We start from the raw sequence: 17,146 nt of genomic DNA, 5'->3' as shown, positions 1-17,146 counted from the left end.
TATATATATATATATATATATCTGAATATTGTCACTCAATTGTATTACTAAGTCTATACATCATTTATTTGAAAATTTGAAATTAAATGTTATTGATTTAATGTGTATATAGGTATGTGATAGACTATGACTTATTTATTTAGTAAATCTCCTCACTTGTCATCCAAAGACGGGGCTAAACTTGGAAATACCTTTGATTTATTATTGGTTTTCATTTAAAATATTATTAAATTTTATCATCTATTTTTATAAAATTAAAAAATTTATTACATTATTTTTCTAAAATTTTTTAATTTTATAACATTAATTAATTTGAAATAAACAATTTATAATTTATAATTTTATACAATTTTTAAAATATTCAAAAATAATAAATAAAAGAAAACGTATTTAAATATTTAATATCATAAATTTTATTAGTATATTTCTTATAAAAAATTAATAAAATTTTAAAAAAATTGTAATATACTTTAAATTAAAAATTTTTAAAATGATATTATTGACCGAATTCTCCAACAGAATATTTTGTTGATAATGGCTTTATTCCAACAAAAAATTTTATTAAAAAATTTAGCAAGTTTTAAATTTTTTTAATGTCCTAAACTTTTAGATAGATTTTTAACAAATTATTTTTTGTTGAAAAATTTCAAACGGAATTCTATTATAAAGTTTGAAGACACTTTAAACTTTCAGATAGATTTTTAATAAATTATTTTTTATTGAAAAATTTCAGCCAAAATTAATCAAAAAGTTTGATAGGAGTAAATCTTTTTTGCGTCAAAAAATTTTCAATAGAAATTTTCTGTTGGAAATATGTCAAAATTTTATTAAAAAAATAAAAATAAATTTTTTTCAATTTTTTTGTAAAAAAGAAACCAAATTTTTTGTAGTGTGTGATAAGTCTGAATTAATTAAAAAAACAATAAAAATGTATTTATGTTGTTGAAATAAAACAAAAATTAAAAGAGAAATCTGGGTTTAATGCTCCTTTCAACTTTTATCAATTAGCTTTTGAGTTAATTAAATTATAAAAATAATTCAATAAACGGTGATGGAGTTAAAAAAAATTTATAAATGAAATTAGAAAGTGTATCCATTAAGATATGTTAAAAAAATTAATAAATTAATATTGTAGATATCTCAATTTGTCCGAACCTTTTAATAAAAATTGAAAAATAAAAATTATTGAATAATTAATGTGATTCCTCTATCGTTGTTCTTTATATTTTTGTCATTTTGCAACCATTTTCCCCTCATGGTCCATTTATTTATGCCCTACCTGCTTGGCCAATTTAATGACTTTAATGGAAAAATGTCTCTCTACCTACTGGATAAGATCGAAGGATTAGAGCACCATATTAATCTAACCATTTTACCGATAATGAATGCATATAAAATATTCAAAATTATGTATCTGAACACTTAATTTATTAATTAATAAATAAATTTTTTCTTAAAAAATAGAATTTAAATTTCTCTTTTTTAAATATAAAAAATATCCATAATTATTGTTAAAAAAATGATGAAAATTTATAGTAAATGTTGGAAATAGGAACGAAACGTTCTTGCAAAAGATGATCTTATATCAAAGATAGAAGGCTGGAGAGGAAAGCTTATATCAAACTAAATGTTGGCAACAGCATCAGTTGCAATTGAGACAAGATGCACAGAAAACAGCAAGTGAAACAAGGGAGCAGAATTCTAGTATGATTTAACTTTACACTGGTGTCCAGAGCAGCGTAAACACATTGCAAAAAGATTCACAGCACAGTAAAGAAGGGCAAATGGAAATGGCAGAGGGGAAGCTACAGGACATACTTTTGAACACTTTACTGATACTGGGCCGTGCATAGGAAGGAAGGGAAAACCTCATTAATGGGCCGTTTTCTTCTTCAACTCCTGCCTCGTGTTCCATGCCGTAGAAAATGGTATTGGTGCTAGCATTTCCATAGTCCATCGATGCTCTCCTGCTTCATTCTATTTCCCATTGTTCAGTTTGAAAGTTTTCTCCAAGCGGTCAAGTGTAAATGGTCCTCCAGGATGCACGGCCCGAACCAAGTCATGAAATTCTGTTAAACTCCATGAATGGGGTTTCTGTGCTCGTTATTAGATCGGTTCCAACGATCACTGTTGTTGCTCCATCATCAAAAAGTGTTGCACCAACAAGGTCATAAGGGCGTGCTTTGCTCGGAGGTCGAAAACCAAGGATGGTGGTGTCAGAGGTAGTTAACAGAACAGAACTTCCTGGATTGTGATCAGCTATGTCTTTGGCTACTCGAGGGCCAAGGACACCACCATAGCAACCAGGAAAATAGAGCATTGCTCGGTTAACATCATTTTTCAGGCCAAGTTGGCTAGCTAGCAAGGTAAAGATCACCCCCAGGTAAGCGTATCTCACTGGAAGAAACATAGATGATTTGGGCGATGTCATCAGTAGCAGGCCTTCCCCATTCCTTTATGCAAGCTAGGCTTGCTTCCAATGCCATCTCAACAACTGCCGAGTTTGTTATTTCAAGCCTTTGTTTGATTGCTGATGAGTCCTCAGTTGCCAATTCTGGGTATTTGTCCAAAATCTATGACGACAAAGTAATAAGAGTAGGTATAGGAAATTTGTAACACTAATATAGTATTAATAAAAAAACAAGAAGGTTTTTCTTTTTTAAATTAATTTGCCTAGTTAATTGCATGGATTATTTGGTTCACTCCTAAGCTTCAAGTGTTAGAATATATCTGATTTGGTTATGCTAATAGACATCTGAGTGAATACCAAACGTGTTTTTTGGTTATGGCAGATGCACAGATGAGAAGCAATATTCTATATGCTAGCATTTCAGGTACCTCAGGAGAGAGTGAAAGGCCTAGGTTTTAACCTTAGTTTAAAGGATACTTTCCAAGAGCTTGAAGGAAAACAACTTCTTGTAGTGTCTGATTCATGCTATATACTATATAGACTATATACCAGGCGGTCAAGTATATTTTTAAGTGATACTAGCTTGGAATTCCCTTTTGATTCATCCATTCAAATGCTGTTGAGTGTTTGTAATATTCAGTTGTAATTTGTAAGAATATATGAAATAAAGAACCAAAATGATATTGAAAACAAACATCCTGTCACTTGGACAAATCCATTGAATGAAGGGGTGGGAAGTCAAAGCTTGATCAACCACCTATTTATTCATGTATGCAATACTAAAGATGGTTAGGATGTTGATACAAATGAACCACCCAAAAACAACTGAGGTAGATGAAACTTGTTAATATGCTAAACATGTAGCAGCAGAGAAGCTAGTATAATTCAGATTGATGCTTTAACTTGGTTTTACATTCTTGTTAAACTGTATTCTGATTCTTCTGATGCATCTTTGTTTATCCTGTAGGTAGCCTTCAAAACCAAACAAAGAGAGACATAAAGAACAAGAATTAGTACTAATTTTTTGTTAGCAAGCAGTATAGCACATAACAAATAGACAAAAATCAGTAACAGTGCATATTGCAGATACCTCTATGTCTTGGCATTCACACAAAGCTTGGGACAATTTTCAACCTTTGAGTAAATCAAATTGGGAATTAAAAGATGGTAACCCCTTGGGCAGTAAGTGATAAGGCTTGGGAGTTGAAGGAGATCCAACATCCACAATTGAGGGAGCACTATTTGCTTCTCTTCCTGAGCACCTGCTTCTTCATCTTTATCTCCAAATAGTTGCTTTAGTTCTGAAGCACCTTCAACTTTGAGTATTTCTAGTTTTGGCATAGCAACATTAACCGGAAAGAGGCTTTTCATTTTATTGCAGCTTCCAATTTTGACTTTATTCAGTGCACAGAAACATATAGGTTGAAAATGACCCCTTGATGATGTTGATGTTAAACTTTGGTCCCTTCCCTTACCATCATCATTGGCAATGATTTGCTCCAAATCCTCACATTCCCATATACTCAGGTCCTTCAGCCGTGGCAGATTTCGAGCAAGGGTGGGTGTGAAAATGTGTTTCAATCTCTTACATTTGGACAGCTCCAAAGTAGTAAGACCACTAAGGCTTAAACTCTTGCAGGACTCAAGTATGTCAAATATGTCAAATTTGTTCCCCAACATTGAGCAGTAGCATTGATGTTCTTCGGTTGTAGTTAGAAGAGGAAGACCCTTGAGCTGAAACACCTCTTGCACTCCACAACTTTTAATTCTCAATTCTTTCAAATCTAGGAAGCATTTTCCCTGTGTTTTAGACAGTCTCTTTTCCTTTTGAAGACGTGGCTTCTGTAAATACAAGTATTCCATCACATCAAATCAGTAACCAACATTGCTTAACTTTATTTCATTTTCTTTCGAAAATGAGTAGAAACAATAAATTTAGCAGTAGAAATTTTCACAGTCAAACATGTTGGATACTTCACCTGATTGAACTCCTAAGTGCTTGAAAAAGATGCAAATGGTTGTTAACGAATGGTAAAAATTCTAAACACGGTAAGAGGAATGCATCAAGTACTTGAGAAAACTATCATCTGTTTAGGTATTTCAAGTAAAGCCTGCTAACAGCAAACTAGTCAATTTTGTTTTGAAGAACTGAAGTGTGTGTTACTCTTGAGTCTTAACTTGATCAACGCATAAAAGTTTAGGACAATACTATGTTGCATTGTATAGTATTTTGTCTCTACGACATTAACAACTCATCTGCAGCGGAATTTGAATGAGAGAATTCGATATGTTCTTTTTCTTTTATTAGTACCATCAATAATAGCATCCAACTCCTCATATCGGGAAAAGAAATTGGTGTGTTTACCTGTGTGCCAGAAGGTATCAAGCTTTTTATATCAACAGTGAAACATGTGGTCAAGTTGGGGCAGTCTTCTACTGTTGCAGTGAACGATGATGGGAACATTATAAGATAATCGGATGGGCAGAAACTGACAAGGCTTGGTAGGTGGAGGATATCTAATTTCTTTAACTTAGGAAGCGCCATATCCTCTTCATTTGTAATGTTTGCTCCATCCTCATGTCCAAACACTTGCTCTATACCTGACGCCTCTTCTATTTTCAACTCTTCAAGTTTTGGAAGACCACGAGCAGCACTAACAGGGAAGAGAATTTTCAGTTTGTCGCAGTTGTTTATCCATATTTTGGTCAGATTAGGGAAGCTTATAGCTTGAAGACGATCCTTTGAAGAAGATAATGAAATTTGATCTTTGACAATGATTTGCTCCAGTTCCTCACATCCTTCCAAATGTAGGTCCTTCAATTGCAGAAAATTTCGAGCAAGCATAGGTGAGAAGATATGTCTTAGTCTCTTACACTCAACTACTTCCAGATGAGTAAGGTTTTGAAGGGTTGCAATCTGTGAAGGACCTTTCCATATCACTTGTAACTCTTGCAGATCTTTCAGTTGTAGTTTCTCCAGACTTGAGAGGAAGAATCCGCCTTCAAGTTGAAATATCTCTTCACAGTTGCCAACTGTTAAATATTCCATATCAGGTGACCTCTGTCTTCCCTGGATGCCAACACTGTTGCACTGTCGACAGTTATTTCCAATCTTAGAGAGCCATAGTTTCTGTGGATATAGCCAACAGTTAGACCAGATAGATAATGTCAATTGATATCAGAACAAAAATTTGCTGCACAGCTCAGGCAAGGCTAACACAAACAAATTAAAAGAAAAAAAATTAACCAATCCTAATTCCCCATTTATCTGATAAATGAGCATTCAACAGTTTGAGTGTCAAATAAGTATCATTTCCTGACCGGCTAGTAAGTAATTAAGAACACAAATATACTCTACTCTATTTCTTGTATATCTAACTCTGCATTGATAAGTTGCAATTCCTCTGGTAAGGCTAGATTATATTTAGGTCTGGTGCCGAAGCAAGAGATTGACAAAAACCAGTGCATTAGAGTAGAAATATTCATCAACTGCTACTGTGAACTAACAAAATGGTCTATCCAACCAAAGTGGTATGAGAGGGTTTGAACTAACAAATGGGTTGGAGTTATCTCTCCTATGAAGTAGACTATTTGATGAACTGCAACCAGGACACAAGAAATACCAAAAAAGAACTCTAAATGAGAATAGAAATACCTTGATTTGAGCCTTCGTCATGTCTTCAAAAGTAAAAGGTTCCAACAAGGGGCATTCTTCAATCTCTAACACGTCCAAAGATGGCTGCACAATAACACAGTTTTCGGGACAGAAACTGCTCAAGCTTTTTAAGTTTTTAAGTACTAACAACTGTAGTTGAGGTAGAACAATGTCCCTGCCATCCAATTCTTTTCCAAGGCTGAAAACTTGTTTCAACTGAGTACAATTAGTAATGTTAATTTCTTTTAGCTGTGGAAAATCTGGGACTGTAGAGTTTGCAAAAACATATTCCAAAATATCACAAGAAGAGATCTTTAGAGTTGTTAATTTTGGCAAGCCCAGAGGATGGGAATCAGAGTCAACTGTTTCTTGGACAATATGCTTCATTCCAGAGCAGTCATGTACTTCAAGTGTTTCAAGTTGCAAAAGACCTTGAGCAAGCACTGGAGAGAAGAGAGATGCCAATTTATCACAACTCTGTACTTTCACAGTCTTAAGACTCTGAAGGCTTACACGATCGATGGGCCCTTCCCATATACGCACCAAGTTAGGTAATAGCTCAAGCTCTAAGTAAGCCAAGTTTGAAAGCAGTATGGCATGATTTTCTTCCCCAGTATGTAGCAGACTATCCAACTGAAACACTGCTAGCAACATAGGACAGTTTATGACAGTCACCTCTCTTAAATGTTTTTCTACTGGAACTGTAGAGATCATAGCGGCACCACTTTTCACAGTAAACTTTTCTAATTTCTGTAGAAAACCTGTTGGTTTCGGACCATTACATAGCTCTGTCAAGGAAACCATATCTTCAATGAATAATTCTGCTAGATTAAACAATGCAAGGGCAGGAACCTGCTGCTGTACTGTCTGAATCAGGCATTGCATATGCCTACAACGTCTGAGCCAAAGAAAAGTCAATTTGTTTAAACCTCTTTGATCCAAGCTTGGAACAAGGCATTGATGGCCAATGATACTATCCAAATCAAGGTACTCAATATCAGAAAACAGCTCCTTAAAAGGACTTAACGGGAATCCTGCAATTTTCAAGCTTCTTGAGCTTGGATAGCGGTGGTCAAAACATTGATTTATTGCTATCTTGTACCTTTGTAATTTAGGGAAGACAAAGTATCTTGGCAAACATATAGAATTAGCCTTCATTGTTAGTGCAGTTAAACGGGACAATGATTTCAGCTCTGATAAACTAGCAGTAGTTGCCTCCTCACCTCTCCCTTCAACGGCCCATTGGCTAAAGCTAAACTCACCAATATATAGCTCTTCCAGTTTGGATAACCTTCGTATCAGATTAGGTGGAATTTTCCAGTGTCCATCAGCATAGGACAGATCTAGCAATCTTAAATTAGTTAATTCCCCTATTTCATCTGCTATATTATCGAGATAACAACCACCAAAGTCTAGAATCTCAAGTTTGTACAGTTGTCCCAATGATGAGATGTCATGGAGTTTGCATCCCTCTAGGTGTAAGGTTCTCAGGTTTGTCAACCATAGAATTCCTCCCAGAGATGGCAATAACCCACCTGAAAGAGTTAATACTTTGAGGGTTTTCATCCCTTCAAAAGATGAACTTGAAATAGCCATCAAAGGATTCCCACTCATCAATAAAGTTTCCAGTTTTGGGCATACCAATTTATCAGGAAGATGTTCTATTTTGTTGTTCATCAAGGAGATTGTTTTACAACATCTCAAGCTTTCAGAATTTGGCCATTCATCTAACCCAAGGCCTGCTTTTATCATCACATTCTCTGCTTCTGACGCTATCCAGTGGGCAAAATCACGGATGACATCATGCATTTTCACAGTTTCTTCATTGCCAGTGTCCAACAACAAACCAGAGTATTGGAGATTGGTTAATATTACTCGCATTTCTCTCCTTGCATCTTCAATGAAGTTAACATCCTGGAATAAGCATTGGCCAATTCCATATCTAGTCAACTGCTCGATACTAATCTCATAATCTTCCGGGAAATGGGAACACAACAAGAAACATGACTTGATTTTTCTTCCCTTCAAGTAATCATAACTGAACTTAAGACATCCATAGATATCTTCACAGAAATCTTGATTCTCTGCAAGCTGAGAGCTTTTTTGTTGTTGACGATTTGCTACTATCCACTCATCTAGAGGTTTTTCTCTTAGGGCCCTGGCAATAGTTACAATTGCAAGAGGCAATCCCTTGCATTCTCCAGCAACCTTTTGTGCTACATCAATCAATTCACCGTAGCCAGGTGCATCATTTAAACCTGCATTGTGTTTGAATAAGGTCCAGGCTTCATCATTGGATAAAACATCTAGTTGAATCTTCATTTGGCTTCTCATTCTGGTACATACATATTGAAGTCGTGTTGTGAGAAGAATTTTGCAACCCTTATGATCAGCACCAAATGGAATTCCTATAGCTGCCAAGTCGAGTTCCTTCCAAACATCATCAAGGATTATGAAGATCTTCTTTTTTTCCTGCAGTCTATGCCATAACTGAGCTGCTCGTCCTTCTTCAGTTTCCTTTTCAAACCGTAAATCTAATGAGTCTGCAATCCGACCTTGAATGTTTTTGATATTTGGAGTCTGAGAGACAACAGCAATCACTACTAAATTAAAAAGCTTCAGGTCTGTGGCTTTCTTTCCAACTTCTTTTGCCATGGTTGTCTTACCTACTCCGGCCATTCCATACAGTCCAATCATGCTCACATCATCGTCCTTCAAGGCCTCCATAATCTGATTGAAAGCTTTCTCTGAAGATTTAGATGGCATAAAATCCTTGAGTCGTAAGAATTCTATTACAGGAAGGGTAGCACGGTGTCCTACTCGTTGAAATTTGGAAGTCTCTTGAAGCTGAACAACATTGAGCTTCTGCTTTGCTACTTTCTTACCTAATTGATGACGCCAGTACCAATTAGGACACCAATTAAAACACCTTCTGTTTTCTTCTATTTCACTGTCCAGGAGCTTCACATCTTCCAGGACTTTGTTTGCCTCTGTAAGCCAGTCCTCCACATCTTTTTCAATTTCTTCAGTTTGCCTTATGGCTTCATTGACATCATTTTGCAACCGCCCTTGCGAAACTGTCAGCTTTTCAGTCTCTTTCCTGAGGTCCTCAACATTACTGGCAAAACGGAACGCATAACTAAGATGACAAATTGCTGGTGCAACCAGGTATTCTGTAATCTTTGCAGCAACAGCTAGAACAATTTGATCAGCCATCCCTGACAATCTGAAATTCAAAAAACACTTTGCTAGTAATTATATGGAATCTCAGTGACAGGGTCACAAAATTTGAAGAAGAAATTTTGAGAACTTTGCTGAGTACCTTACTAGCAATACTTATTTGAAACTGCACACTACAGGTGATATAAGTCACCGATCAATCCACAAGATGTCTGAAGAGGAAAAAAACTCAACCTAATTTCAACTTTAATCACTAGTTATTTATCTGCAGAAGAATATGAACTACATCAGTTTTTCAAAAAGAAATCTACCACCAATGGTCCTAGCAGATAGAAACAAGGCTTTTTTCTGACCAAACAGAAAGGGAGAGCATGCACAAACTCACAGAATCATATGTATAAAGGCCCTTGAAGCTCACCTCATTTGGAGTCTTCATAGTCTTTTATAGCCCTTTCCACAGCACGTTCCACAGTTCAGGATATGAAAGCCAAAAAGATATTAGATTTTTTTTCTTCGTTCTTTTCCCTCTCTGAGTTTAAAGAAACTTAGGAACATAAAAAATGAATGAGGGCAGTTCAATCATATCAGAAACTCTAGAACAAAAGGATCAATGTTTACTGGGGTATTGCTCCTTTTTCTTCTCTCTTTACAAAACTCTCTCACAAGGAAATGAATGAGGATGAACAGAACATTGCACCTTCAACTTTGATATTCAAACAGAACAATTGATGGAACAAAGTCAAAAGAATAAAAGCAAGGAAGACAGAAAATCAGAATTACGCGGAAGAAAGTATGTAAACACCAAGCAACTAGCCGGATCTCTTTGACTAGAACATCGTTTACTTTTTGATATTTGAAAAGGAATTCTTTATATAATAATTAATAAAACCAGTTGACTATTTGATTCAAAGTTTTAAACTAGAGAACATTTCACATGTAAGCACTGCACATGCATCTTCATCAATCAATGCTTGGTTAATGGATTGTTAGCCAGCTTGATTGGGAGCTGACATTACCTGGGTATATTTATCTAGTCATTCTTTGAGCTCTTCTTGGTATACTGGCCGCTCTGCAAAAATTAATTGACAGTAATTAATGCCAGGAAAGATAGTTATTAGGTGAATTTCTGTTAAAATATTTCCGCCTTAGCATATTAATCGGATCAGAAACTTGGTCTAGCAGGAAAATACACATGCTCTCAATCTCAGTCCACTCACTTGACCCCATAAGCAGCTATGCAAATATAGTCTGACGTTAAAGAAAATCTTGGTTTCTTGCTCATTTTCCTTTTCTTGCATCGGTGAACTCAAAGAGGCTACAGAAGCAACAATTCCTACCAGTTCAATCTTGTAATTACTCCACAGGATACAAGTAAACAAGTGAGTCATGAAGTTGCAGTTTCAAAAGCAAGGGAATGTTCTTGCTACTATGGTAGGCAACATCATCATTTCATTTTCAATAGTGTCTCATTATGGTCCTGATGTTTATTCCAGATTCAAAGTTCTCTGAGAATATATTTTTGTTTCTCATGATTGAATCACCATGTTGCTTGCTTTTTGCATTTATGGACTCTGTCTTTAGATGAAACAATTTCCCAGGTAATTTTCTTGCAAAGTATTGGGGTCAAAGAGTCATAGATAAGTACAAAGTTTTGGTGAATGTTAGGAGAATATGAGGAGATATGTGGCTTCATTTCTGCATTTAGGAAAAAGGGGTTTTAGCTTGAAAGCTTATTCTGCTGAGAATATGTTGATTTGATGATTGTAACTTACATATGGTGTTGTTTGCTTTATTACAAATCTGACTCTGGATTCCATTTGTGAGCTCTAATAGCAATTCAACATGTTGTACAGAAAGCTATTCAGCATTCACAATCTTAGAGTTGCACAGTTGCATTGGTTTGCCTGAGTAGTTCCTTGTTCTGATTTCCTGACATGGGAATTGCTAACTAATTGTGTTTGAAGGGTTAGGGGGTGGAGAGGGAAAGAGTCAAACCAAATATCAACTTCATCTTTCCACAAAATGACAACATTACCGTATTCCTAACACCATTCCATTAACTTAACAAGGCTAAGACAGTCATTTCAAAATGGACAATTCATGAAGTAAAGACAAAAGAAAATCAAAATTTACTTCCGTAGTGTTTCACAAGGGAAAGAGACTTTCTAGGACCAAAGAAAAAAAATGGAAACAAAATTTGTACTTCTGATACTAACTCTTCTTCTGTCAATCTCAGTTACTGTCAGAACTGATTATGTTAGACCTCAACCTCGTAAAACTTTGCATTTTCCATGGAACCCAAAGCCCCCATCTCAACCGCAGCAGGTAACCTCATCATTTTTACCTTAAACCATTTTTCAGTTTCTCGGTTGTTCTTGTTTTTGTCATATTCAATACTTTTTTGGCTTTGTCTTAATGTGATCTGATCTGGGTTGTTTCTTGTTTTTGCATTTCTGGGTTCATCTTGTTGAAAGAAAAGATCTTTCTTTTTTAACTTATTAGAGTTTTTGCGGAAATTTTGGGTTTGAGACTTTTGTTTCTCTGAAAATCTGTGGGGATTTGTGTTTTGAGAAATGGAATTACCACGAAATGGATTTTTCTTGAGAAAGTTTTGCATTTTTTTTTTTTTTTGTTTTTACAGCCAAATTTGTCTTTGGATTTTGTGTATCTGCTGTCTACAAAACTTCAATTTAAGCTAATAAATTTGGTTTTTTCTGGAGCTGATTAGACCTGCATGATCAGATTTTTTTACATTGAGCAATCTATTGTGATAGATATCTATTATTAGAGTTATAGACTTTCTCTGAAAACTTTTTAGAAAATATTATCTGTGGATTTGAGATTAATGATGCTTATGTTGAAACTAAGAAATGCAGCGTAGAGTATTAGGCATGCATGGATCAAAACATCAGAGCTAGATTCTTCTTAAGGAGCAAAAGAAATGTTTTGTTTTGTAGCAAGATACACAGCTGTGTTGGAATGATTCTTAAAAGATATAATATGATGCTTGCTGCAATAACAGTCTTACTATTGATCATGGTCTTGTGGTGTGAAGTGAAGATCGAGTTTCCCAAATCAAGAAAAAAAGGAATTACGAGTGTCTACTGTTATAAGTTTTATAACAGTATTTCCATAGGAGTTGATTCAGTGGTTTTTGTATGGATTATTTAATTTCCCAGTAATTCCATCAAGACCTCCTTCATGTTGCCATTTAGTTCAAAAGCTTATTGCTTGACAAATATATGTTGCAGGTACACATATCCTTGGCAGGAGAAGAACACATGCAAATCTCATGGGTCACTGACGATAAATCCGCTCCTTCAATTGTTGAATATGGAACCTCACCAGGGATATACACCTCTTCAGCTGAAGGAGACACCACCTCTTATAGTTACCTATTCTATAGCTCAGGAAAGATACACCACACTGTCGTTGGACCTCTGGAACATGATACGGTTTATTTTTATCGATGTGGAGGACAAGGTCCTGAGTTTCAGCTCAAGACCCCTCCAGCTCAATTTCCTGTTACTTTTGCTGTGGCTGGGGATTTAGGTCAAACTGGCTGGACTAAATCAACACTAGACCACATTGATCAATGCAAATATGATATACATCTGCTTCCTGGGGACCTTTCATATGCCGATTACATGCAGCATCGTTGGGACACCTTCGGTGAGCTGGTGCAGCCACTTGCAAGTGCCAGACCATGGATGGTAACAGAAGGCAACCATGAAAAGGAGAAGATACCACTATTTACGGATGCATTTCAGTCCTATAATGCAAGATGGAAAATGCCTTTTGAGGAAAGTGGATCAACCTCCAATCTTTATTATTCTTTTGAAGTTGCAGGAGTCCATGTTGTCATGCTTGGTTCATATACAGATTATGATGAGCTTTCAGATCAATATAGCTGGTTGAAGGTTGGGTTTTCCTTTCCTCTGATAAGTGGTTTCTCTCGAACCACAAGGACACGAAGTGTTCTGTGGCCTATTAGAAAGAGTGTAGTTCTGTCATGATTATAATGAAATCTCTAGTTGTGCTTTTAACTGATGAAGTTTCGTGTCTTTAAATCTGGTAGGCTGATCTTTCAAAGGTGGATCGGAAAAAGACGCCCTGGTTAGTTGTGTTATTCCATGTTCCATGGTACAATAGCAACAATGCTCATCAAGGTGAAGGAGATGGGATGATGGCAGCCATGGAACCACTGCTTTATGCTGCTGGTGTTGATTTAGTTCTTGCTGGTCATGTTCATGCTTATGAGCGCTCTGTATGTCAATACTTGCTTAGCTTTGTTCCTTCATATTGTTACAATGGGTTTATGATATGTGGTTCTCTACTTGACAGAAACGTGTTAACAATGGAAAATCAGATCCTTGTGGTGCTGTTCATATTACTGTCGGAGATGGAGGCAACAGAGAAGGTTTAGCTGCAAAGTATGTCCTCTTCTGCAGAAACCTTTCTGAAATATCAAATCTAATTGGAAAACATTAATATTATTAGCATAAGTTAAATTGTTTATAATTTTGATTCCAGATGTACAAATTGAACATCATGCATTTATCTTGTGTGGTCTAACAACTTCCAGCTACAAATTAAGCTTGGCTTTAATAGTTTAAACCTTCATGCAAATTTATTATGGGCTGCAATTTCATTAAGTGCTGTAAATTTACTTACAGATTCCGACAACCACAACCTGAGTGGTCAATGTTCCGTGAAGCAAGCTTTGGTCATGGTGAGCTAAAGATAGTGAATTCCACTCATGCATTTTGGAGCTGGCACCGGAATGATGATGATGAACCAGTGAGGTCTGATCAGGTTTGGATAACCTCTCTCATCGGTTCTGGGTGCCTTGCAGAAAAGAATTATGAATCAAGGAAAATTCTTATATCTCCCTAAAATGGTAAAAGCCTTCATGGTCTGCTTCTCTAGGTCTGGGCTAAGTTTTTGCTACACAAGTTTGATGTATATATGTATGTCTATCATAGTCATAGTATGAATAAGTAATATGCTCATTCCCTTCATGTAATTTAGCTTAATAGGGAGTGGCTACTAGGCCATTGCCATTTGAAGTTCCCCCTTGCAGTTGTCCTATTTGTTTTATGTTAATCAGCTACAGCTTGCAGCTTGTCCATTAAATCAATCACATTCCCATTTCATCACATTTCCGTTATACTGATGTTCCATCTTGCGTGTGTGTGTGTGTGTGTGTGTGTGTGTGTGTGTATGTATGTATATATATATCTGGATTCCTTTGTTTCCTATATAGAATGGATGAAACTAGTAAATTTCCATGGTTAGGAAGTGAAGATGAACATCAAAACTGGAAAGATGATTTGTGGCATGGGAGGGAATCTTGTCGTTGTACAACCTGGTTATTAGACATCATATGAATCTAATAGCATTGGGCATTGAGAAAGTTTAATGCTCTTGTCGTACCAAGTCCTCCCATTGTTCAAGAAGAGTTTGGTTTTACAACTTACGCATCACATGTCATCTGCAGTCCAAAAAGGGCCTGCCATACCTACAATCTGAAGGGATTGGCATCAACTTTCTTTCAGTCCATTCCTTATTTGACGGCTGTATTATTTGGCCTACAACCAACATTATTAAGCTTCCAATGTACTATGTTTAAAATACAAACACTGGTTTTATATCGCATGACAATAACAAACTTGTATGAGGTCAAGAGAGACTCCCTTATGTCTGAAATGCAGTCTGATGGGTGAACCAACAAGGTTGCTGAGATGGGCATGTACATCAATTTTCATTGGCAACAACAGCTTTTCATCGGAAATGGGCTGGGCAATGAAATCAACAAGCAATGTATCCAACAAACCTCGGCCGTCGGGGCATACTATCCAACTCTTTTTGACGTATACATAAATGTTTTTCCATATAAAACAACCACCCAGTAGGTCAGAAATAAATACCAAAAAATAATTGAAGAAAATGAGAAAAATAAAGGGACCAATAATTTTGGAATATCACTTACTCAAAATTTTTTCTCCAGCTTTGGGGTTTTTCTGTATTAAATTGTTTTTGCTACCCGAAGAAGGATTAACTGTTGTTTCATGTATAATTCCCTCTGCTAGTGGGCTTCTGATTATTGTAGTTCTAACTTGATTTCTACATGAGTTTTCTTTGATCATAATATATAAAAGCTTAGCCTTGGCTCCTGAAACTTCATCTTTCCTTGGTGTATATGTGCATCTCCTTCTTCTATGGCTTATTTGTCTTTGGTTTTTGCATTTGATTATACATCTGCAGAATTTACATGCAATATTTTCTGTGTCCAAATGAACTGTTTTTATCTTCTACAGGTCCACTCCACACATGGCATTTGTGTGAAGCAGAGAGCTAAAAACTGGTATTTGTCTCTGATAGACAGATAAGTTTCAAAAAAGCATCAGTACCTTTTCCAGTATTAATTTCTTCTTGTAAGCTCATCTCTTTGGTTTAGAGAAAGATGTTTGGGTCCATTGTGATTTGGATAAAAGAAAATAACAGTAAGAAAGAGACTCGGGAGAGTAGGAGGAACAAAAGCATTCTTGGGGTGCCCTTTATACCTATAACTAGAATGCAATGGAGATGGGATTGGGAATATGGTAAAACCAACAAAATGATTTTTGGATAATGATCTTGTTTGTTAATGTACAGTGACCAGGCTTATATGTTTAGGACTTGGGTGGATCATGGTCCATGATTTCCAGGTTACTGATCTTCTCGCTTATCAACTTATAAAATTTCAATTTCTTGAAATCTTATGGGAAAAACATTATTATATCTAATATCAAAATTTTGTGAAAAGCTCTTGATAAATCTTTTTTTTTTTTTGATAGAATGAGCTTTTACCTTATTCAATTCTTTCGAGATGAAAGCCAAAGAAGACTTCTAATTCCACATTGATGTTTCTTTGTCAATTTTAGAATGGAGATAATCTATTAGACCACGACTAATCAAAACTATTTTTTTCTCTATTTTCTTTTTCATTAGTGGTTAATTAAAGTATTTTTCCATGAAAGCCGTTAAAACTACCAATTGGTGTCCTGGCTGGGGTTTAGCAGAGGCCTGCAATTTTCAACGAGTCGGTCAGCGTCCTCCTCTTCCAAGATTAGAGTTCATTCCATCTAAAGATTTCATGCCTTCTGAATCCTCGAATTTGGCTTTCAAAGAGATCATGGAGGCTTTGCAAAAGGATGATGTGAACATGATTGACTATATGGGATGGGAGGAGTGGGTAAAACCACTTTGGCAAGAGTGGTGGGAAGGCAAGCCGAATATCTCTTCGATCAAGTTGTGTTTCTAACTGTGTCCCAAACTGCAAACATCAACAATATTCAAGACCAAGTTGCAGCCTTCCTAGATTTAAATTTTCAAAAGGTGACTGAAGAAGGAAGAGCAGCACAATTGTGGTTGAGAATAAAAGGCATGACGAGCATCCTTATAATCCTTGATGATGTTTGGGAAGAACTTGACTTGAAGGTTATAGGAATTCCATTTGATGATGGTCACATCGGTTGCAAAATTTTTTTAACCACGCGTCTTCAACAAGTTTGCACTCGGATGAATTGTCAATATCTTATCTGAAAATGAAGCGTGGGCTTTATTCAAAGATAAAGCTGATGTAGAAGATGACTCCCCCACCTTAAACGTAGCCAAGGAGGTTGCTCGTGAATGCGATGGTTTGCCTCTTGCAATCGTAACTTTGGCAAAAGCTCTTCTAAAAGGTAGAAATCTAAATGGGTGGATGGTAGCAAATCAACGACTCAAGACCTTGGATAATCAAGAAGTTTGTGGAGGTATCTATAGCAGTCTTGAGCTTAGTTATGATTACTAGGAAGATGATAATGTCAAGTCGTGTTTCTTGACGTGTTCCCTTTTTCCGGAAGATTTTGAAATAC

At 36.0% G+C, this 17,146-nt stretch overlaps 2 protein-coding genes and 2 pseudogenes across 3 annotated transcripts; 2 read left to right on the top strand and 2 right to left on the bottom strand.

The window, feature by feature from the left end:
- Positions 1-1,717: 1,717 nt before the first annotated feature.
- LOC110418893 (type III polyketide synthase A pseudogene) lies at positions 1,718-3,019 on the bottom strand (annotated as a pseudogene).
- On the bottom strand, positions 2,570-10,179 carry LOC110419906 (putative disease resistance protein At4g27220). Of its 2 annotated transcripts, XM_021433034.2 has the most exons (7): positions 9,864-10,179; positions 9,664-9,695; positions 9,388-9,510; positions 6,066-9,291; positions 4,776-5,540; positions 3,501-4,252; positions 2,570-3,382 (listed from the first exon to the last, which is right to left on the bottom strand). In XM_021433034.2, exons 4-6 carry the CDS (start codon positions 9,279-9,281, stop codon positions 3,503-3,505), a joined length of 4,731 nt encoding a protein of 1,576 aa, XP_021288709.1. In that variant the 5' UTR covers positions 9,282-9,291; positions 9,388-9,510; positions 9,664-9,695; positions 9,864-10,179; the 3' UTR covers positions 2,570-3,382; positions 3,501-3,502. The 2 variants fall into 2 exon arrangements, with proteins under 2 accessions (XP_021288709.1, XP_021288710.1); XM_021433035.2 differs by lacking the exon at positions 9,864-10,179 and having other exon boundaries at positions 9,631-9,681.
- Positions 10,180-11,334: 1,155 nt separating this feature from the next.
- On the top strand, positions 11,335-14,415 carry PAP18 (purple acid phosphatase 18). The gene is made up of 5 exons (XM_021432008.2): positions 11,335-11,570; positions 12,497-13,165; positions 13,324-13,512; positions 13,590-13,678; positions 13,922-14,415. The coding sequence occupies exons 1-5, from the start codon at positions 11,430-11,432 to the stop codon at positions 14,139-14,141; spliced, it is 1,308 nt and encodes a 435-aa protein (XP_021287683.1). The 5' UTR covers positions 11,335-11,429; the 3' UTR covers positions 14,142-14,415.
- Positions 14,416-14,486: 71 nt separating this feature from the next.
- Positions 14,487-17,137, top strand: LOC110419119 (disease resistance protein At4g27190-like; annotated as a pseudogene).
- The last annotated feature ends 9 nt before the right edge of the window (positions 17,138-17,146 follow it).

This window comes from Theobroma umbraticum, unplaced genomic scaffold, assembly GCF_002168275.2.
Source record: "Theobroma umbraticum cultivar Fairchild unplaced genomic scaffold, ASM216827v3 scaffold_67.0, whole genome shotgun sequence".
NCBI lineage: Eukaryota > Viridiplantae > Streptophyta > Magnoliopsida > Malvales > Malvaceae > Theobroma > Theobroma umbraticum.
The sequence above is the reverse complement of the archived record's forward strand: the minus strand, read 5'-3'. Positions and strand labels throughout refer to the sequence as shown.

Coding starts and splice junctions, on each gene's coding strand:
- PAP18 (XM_021432008.2), top strand. CDS start 11,430: ATGGAAACAAAATTTGTACTTCTGATACTAACTCTTCTTCTGTCAATC. Junction 11,571..12,496: donor CCCCATCTCAACCGCAGCAG/GTAACCTCATCA, acceptor TATATGTTGCAG/GTACACATATCCTTGGCAGG. Junction 13,166..13,323: donor ATCAATATAGCTGGTTGAAG/GTTGGGTTTTCC, acceptor TAAATCTGGTAG/GCTGATCTTTCAAAGGTGGA.
- LOC110419906 (XM_021433034.2), bottom strand. CDS start 9,281: ATGGCTGATCAAATTGTTCTAGCTGTTGCTGCAAAGATTACAGAATAC. Junction 5,541..6,065: donor TGACGAAGGCTCAAATCAAG/GTATTTCTATTC, acceptor CTATATCCACAG/AAACTATGGCTCTCTAAGAT. Junction 4,253..4,775: donor TGATACCTTCTGGCACACAG/GTAAACACACCA, acceptor TTGTATTTACAG/AAGCCACGTCTTCAAAAGGA.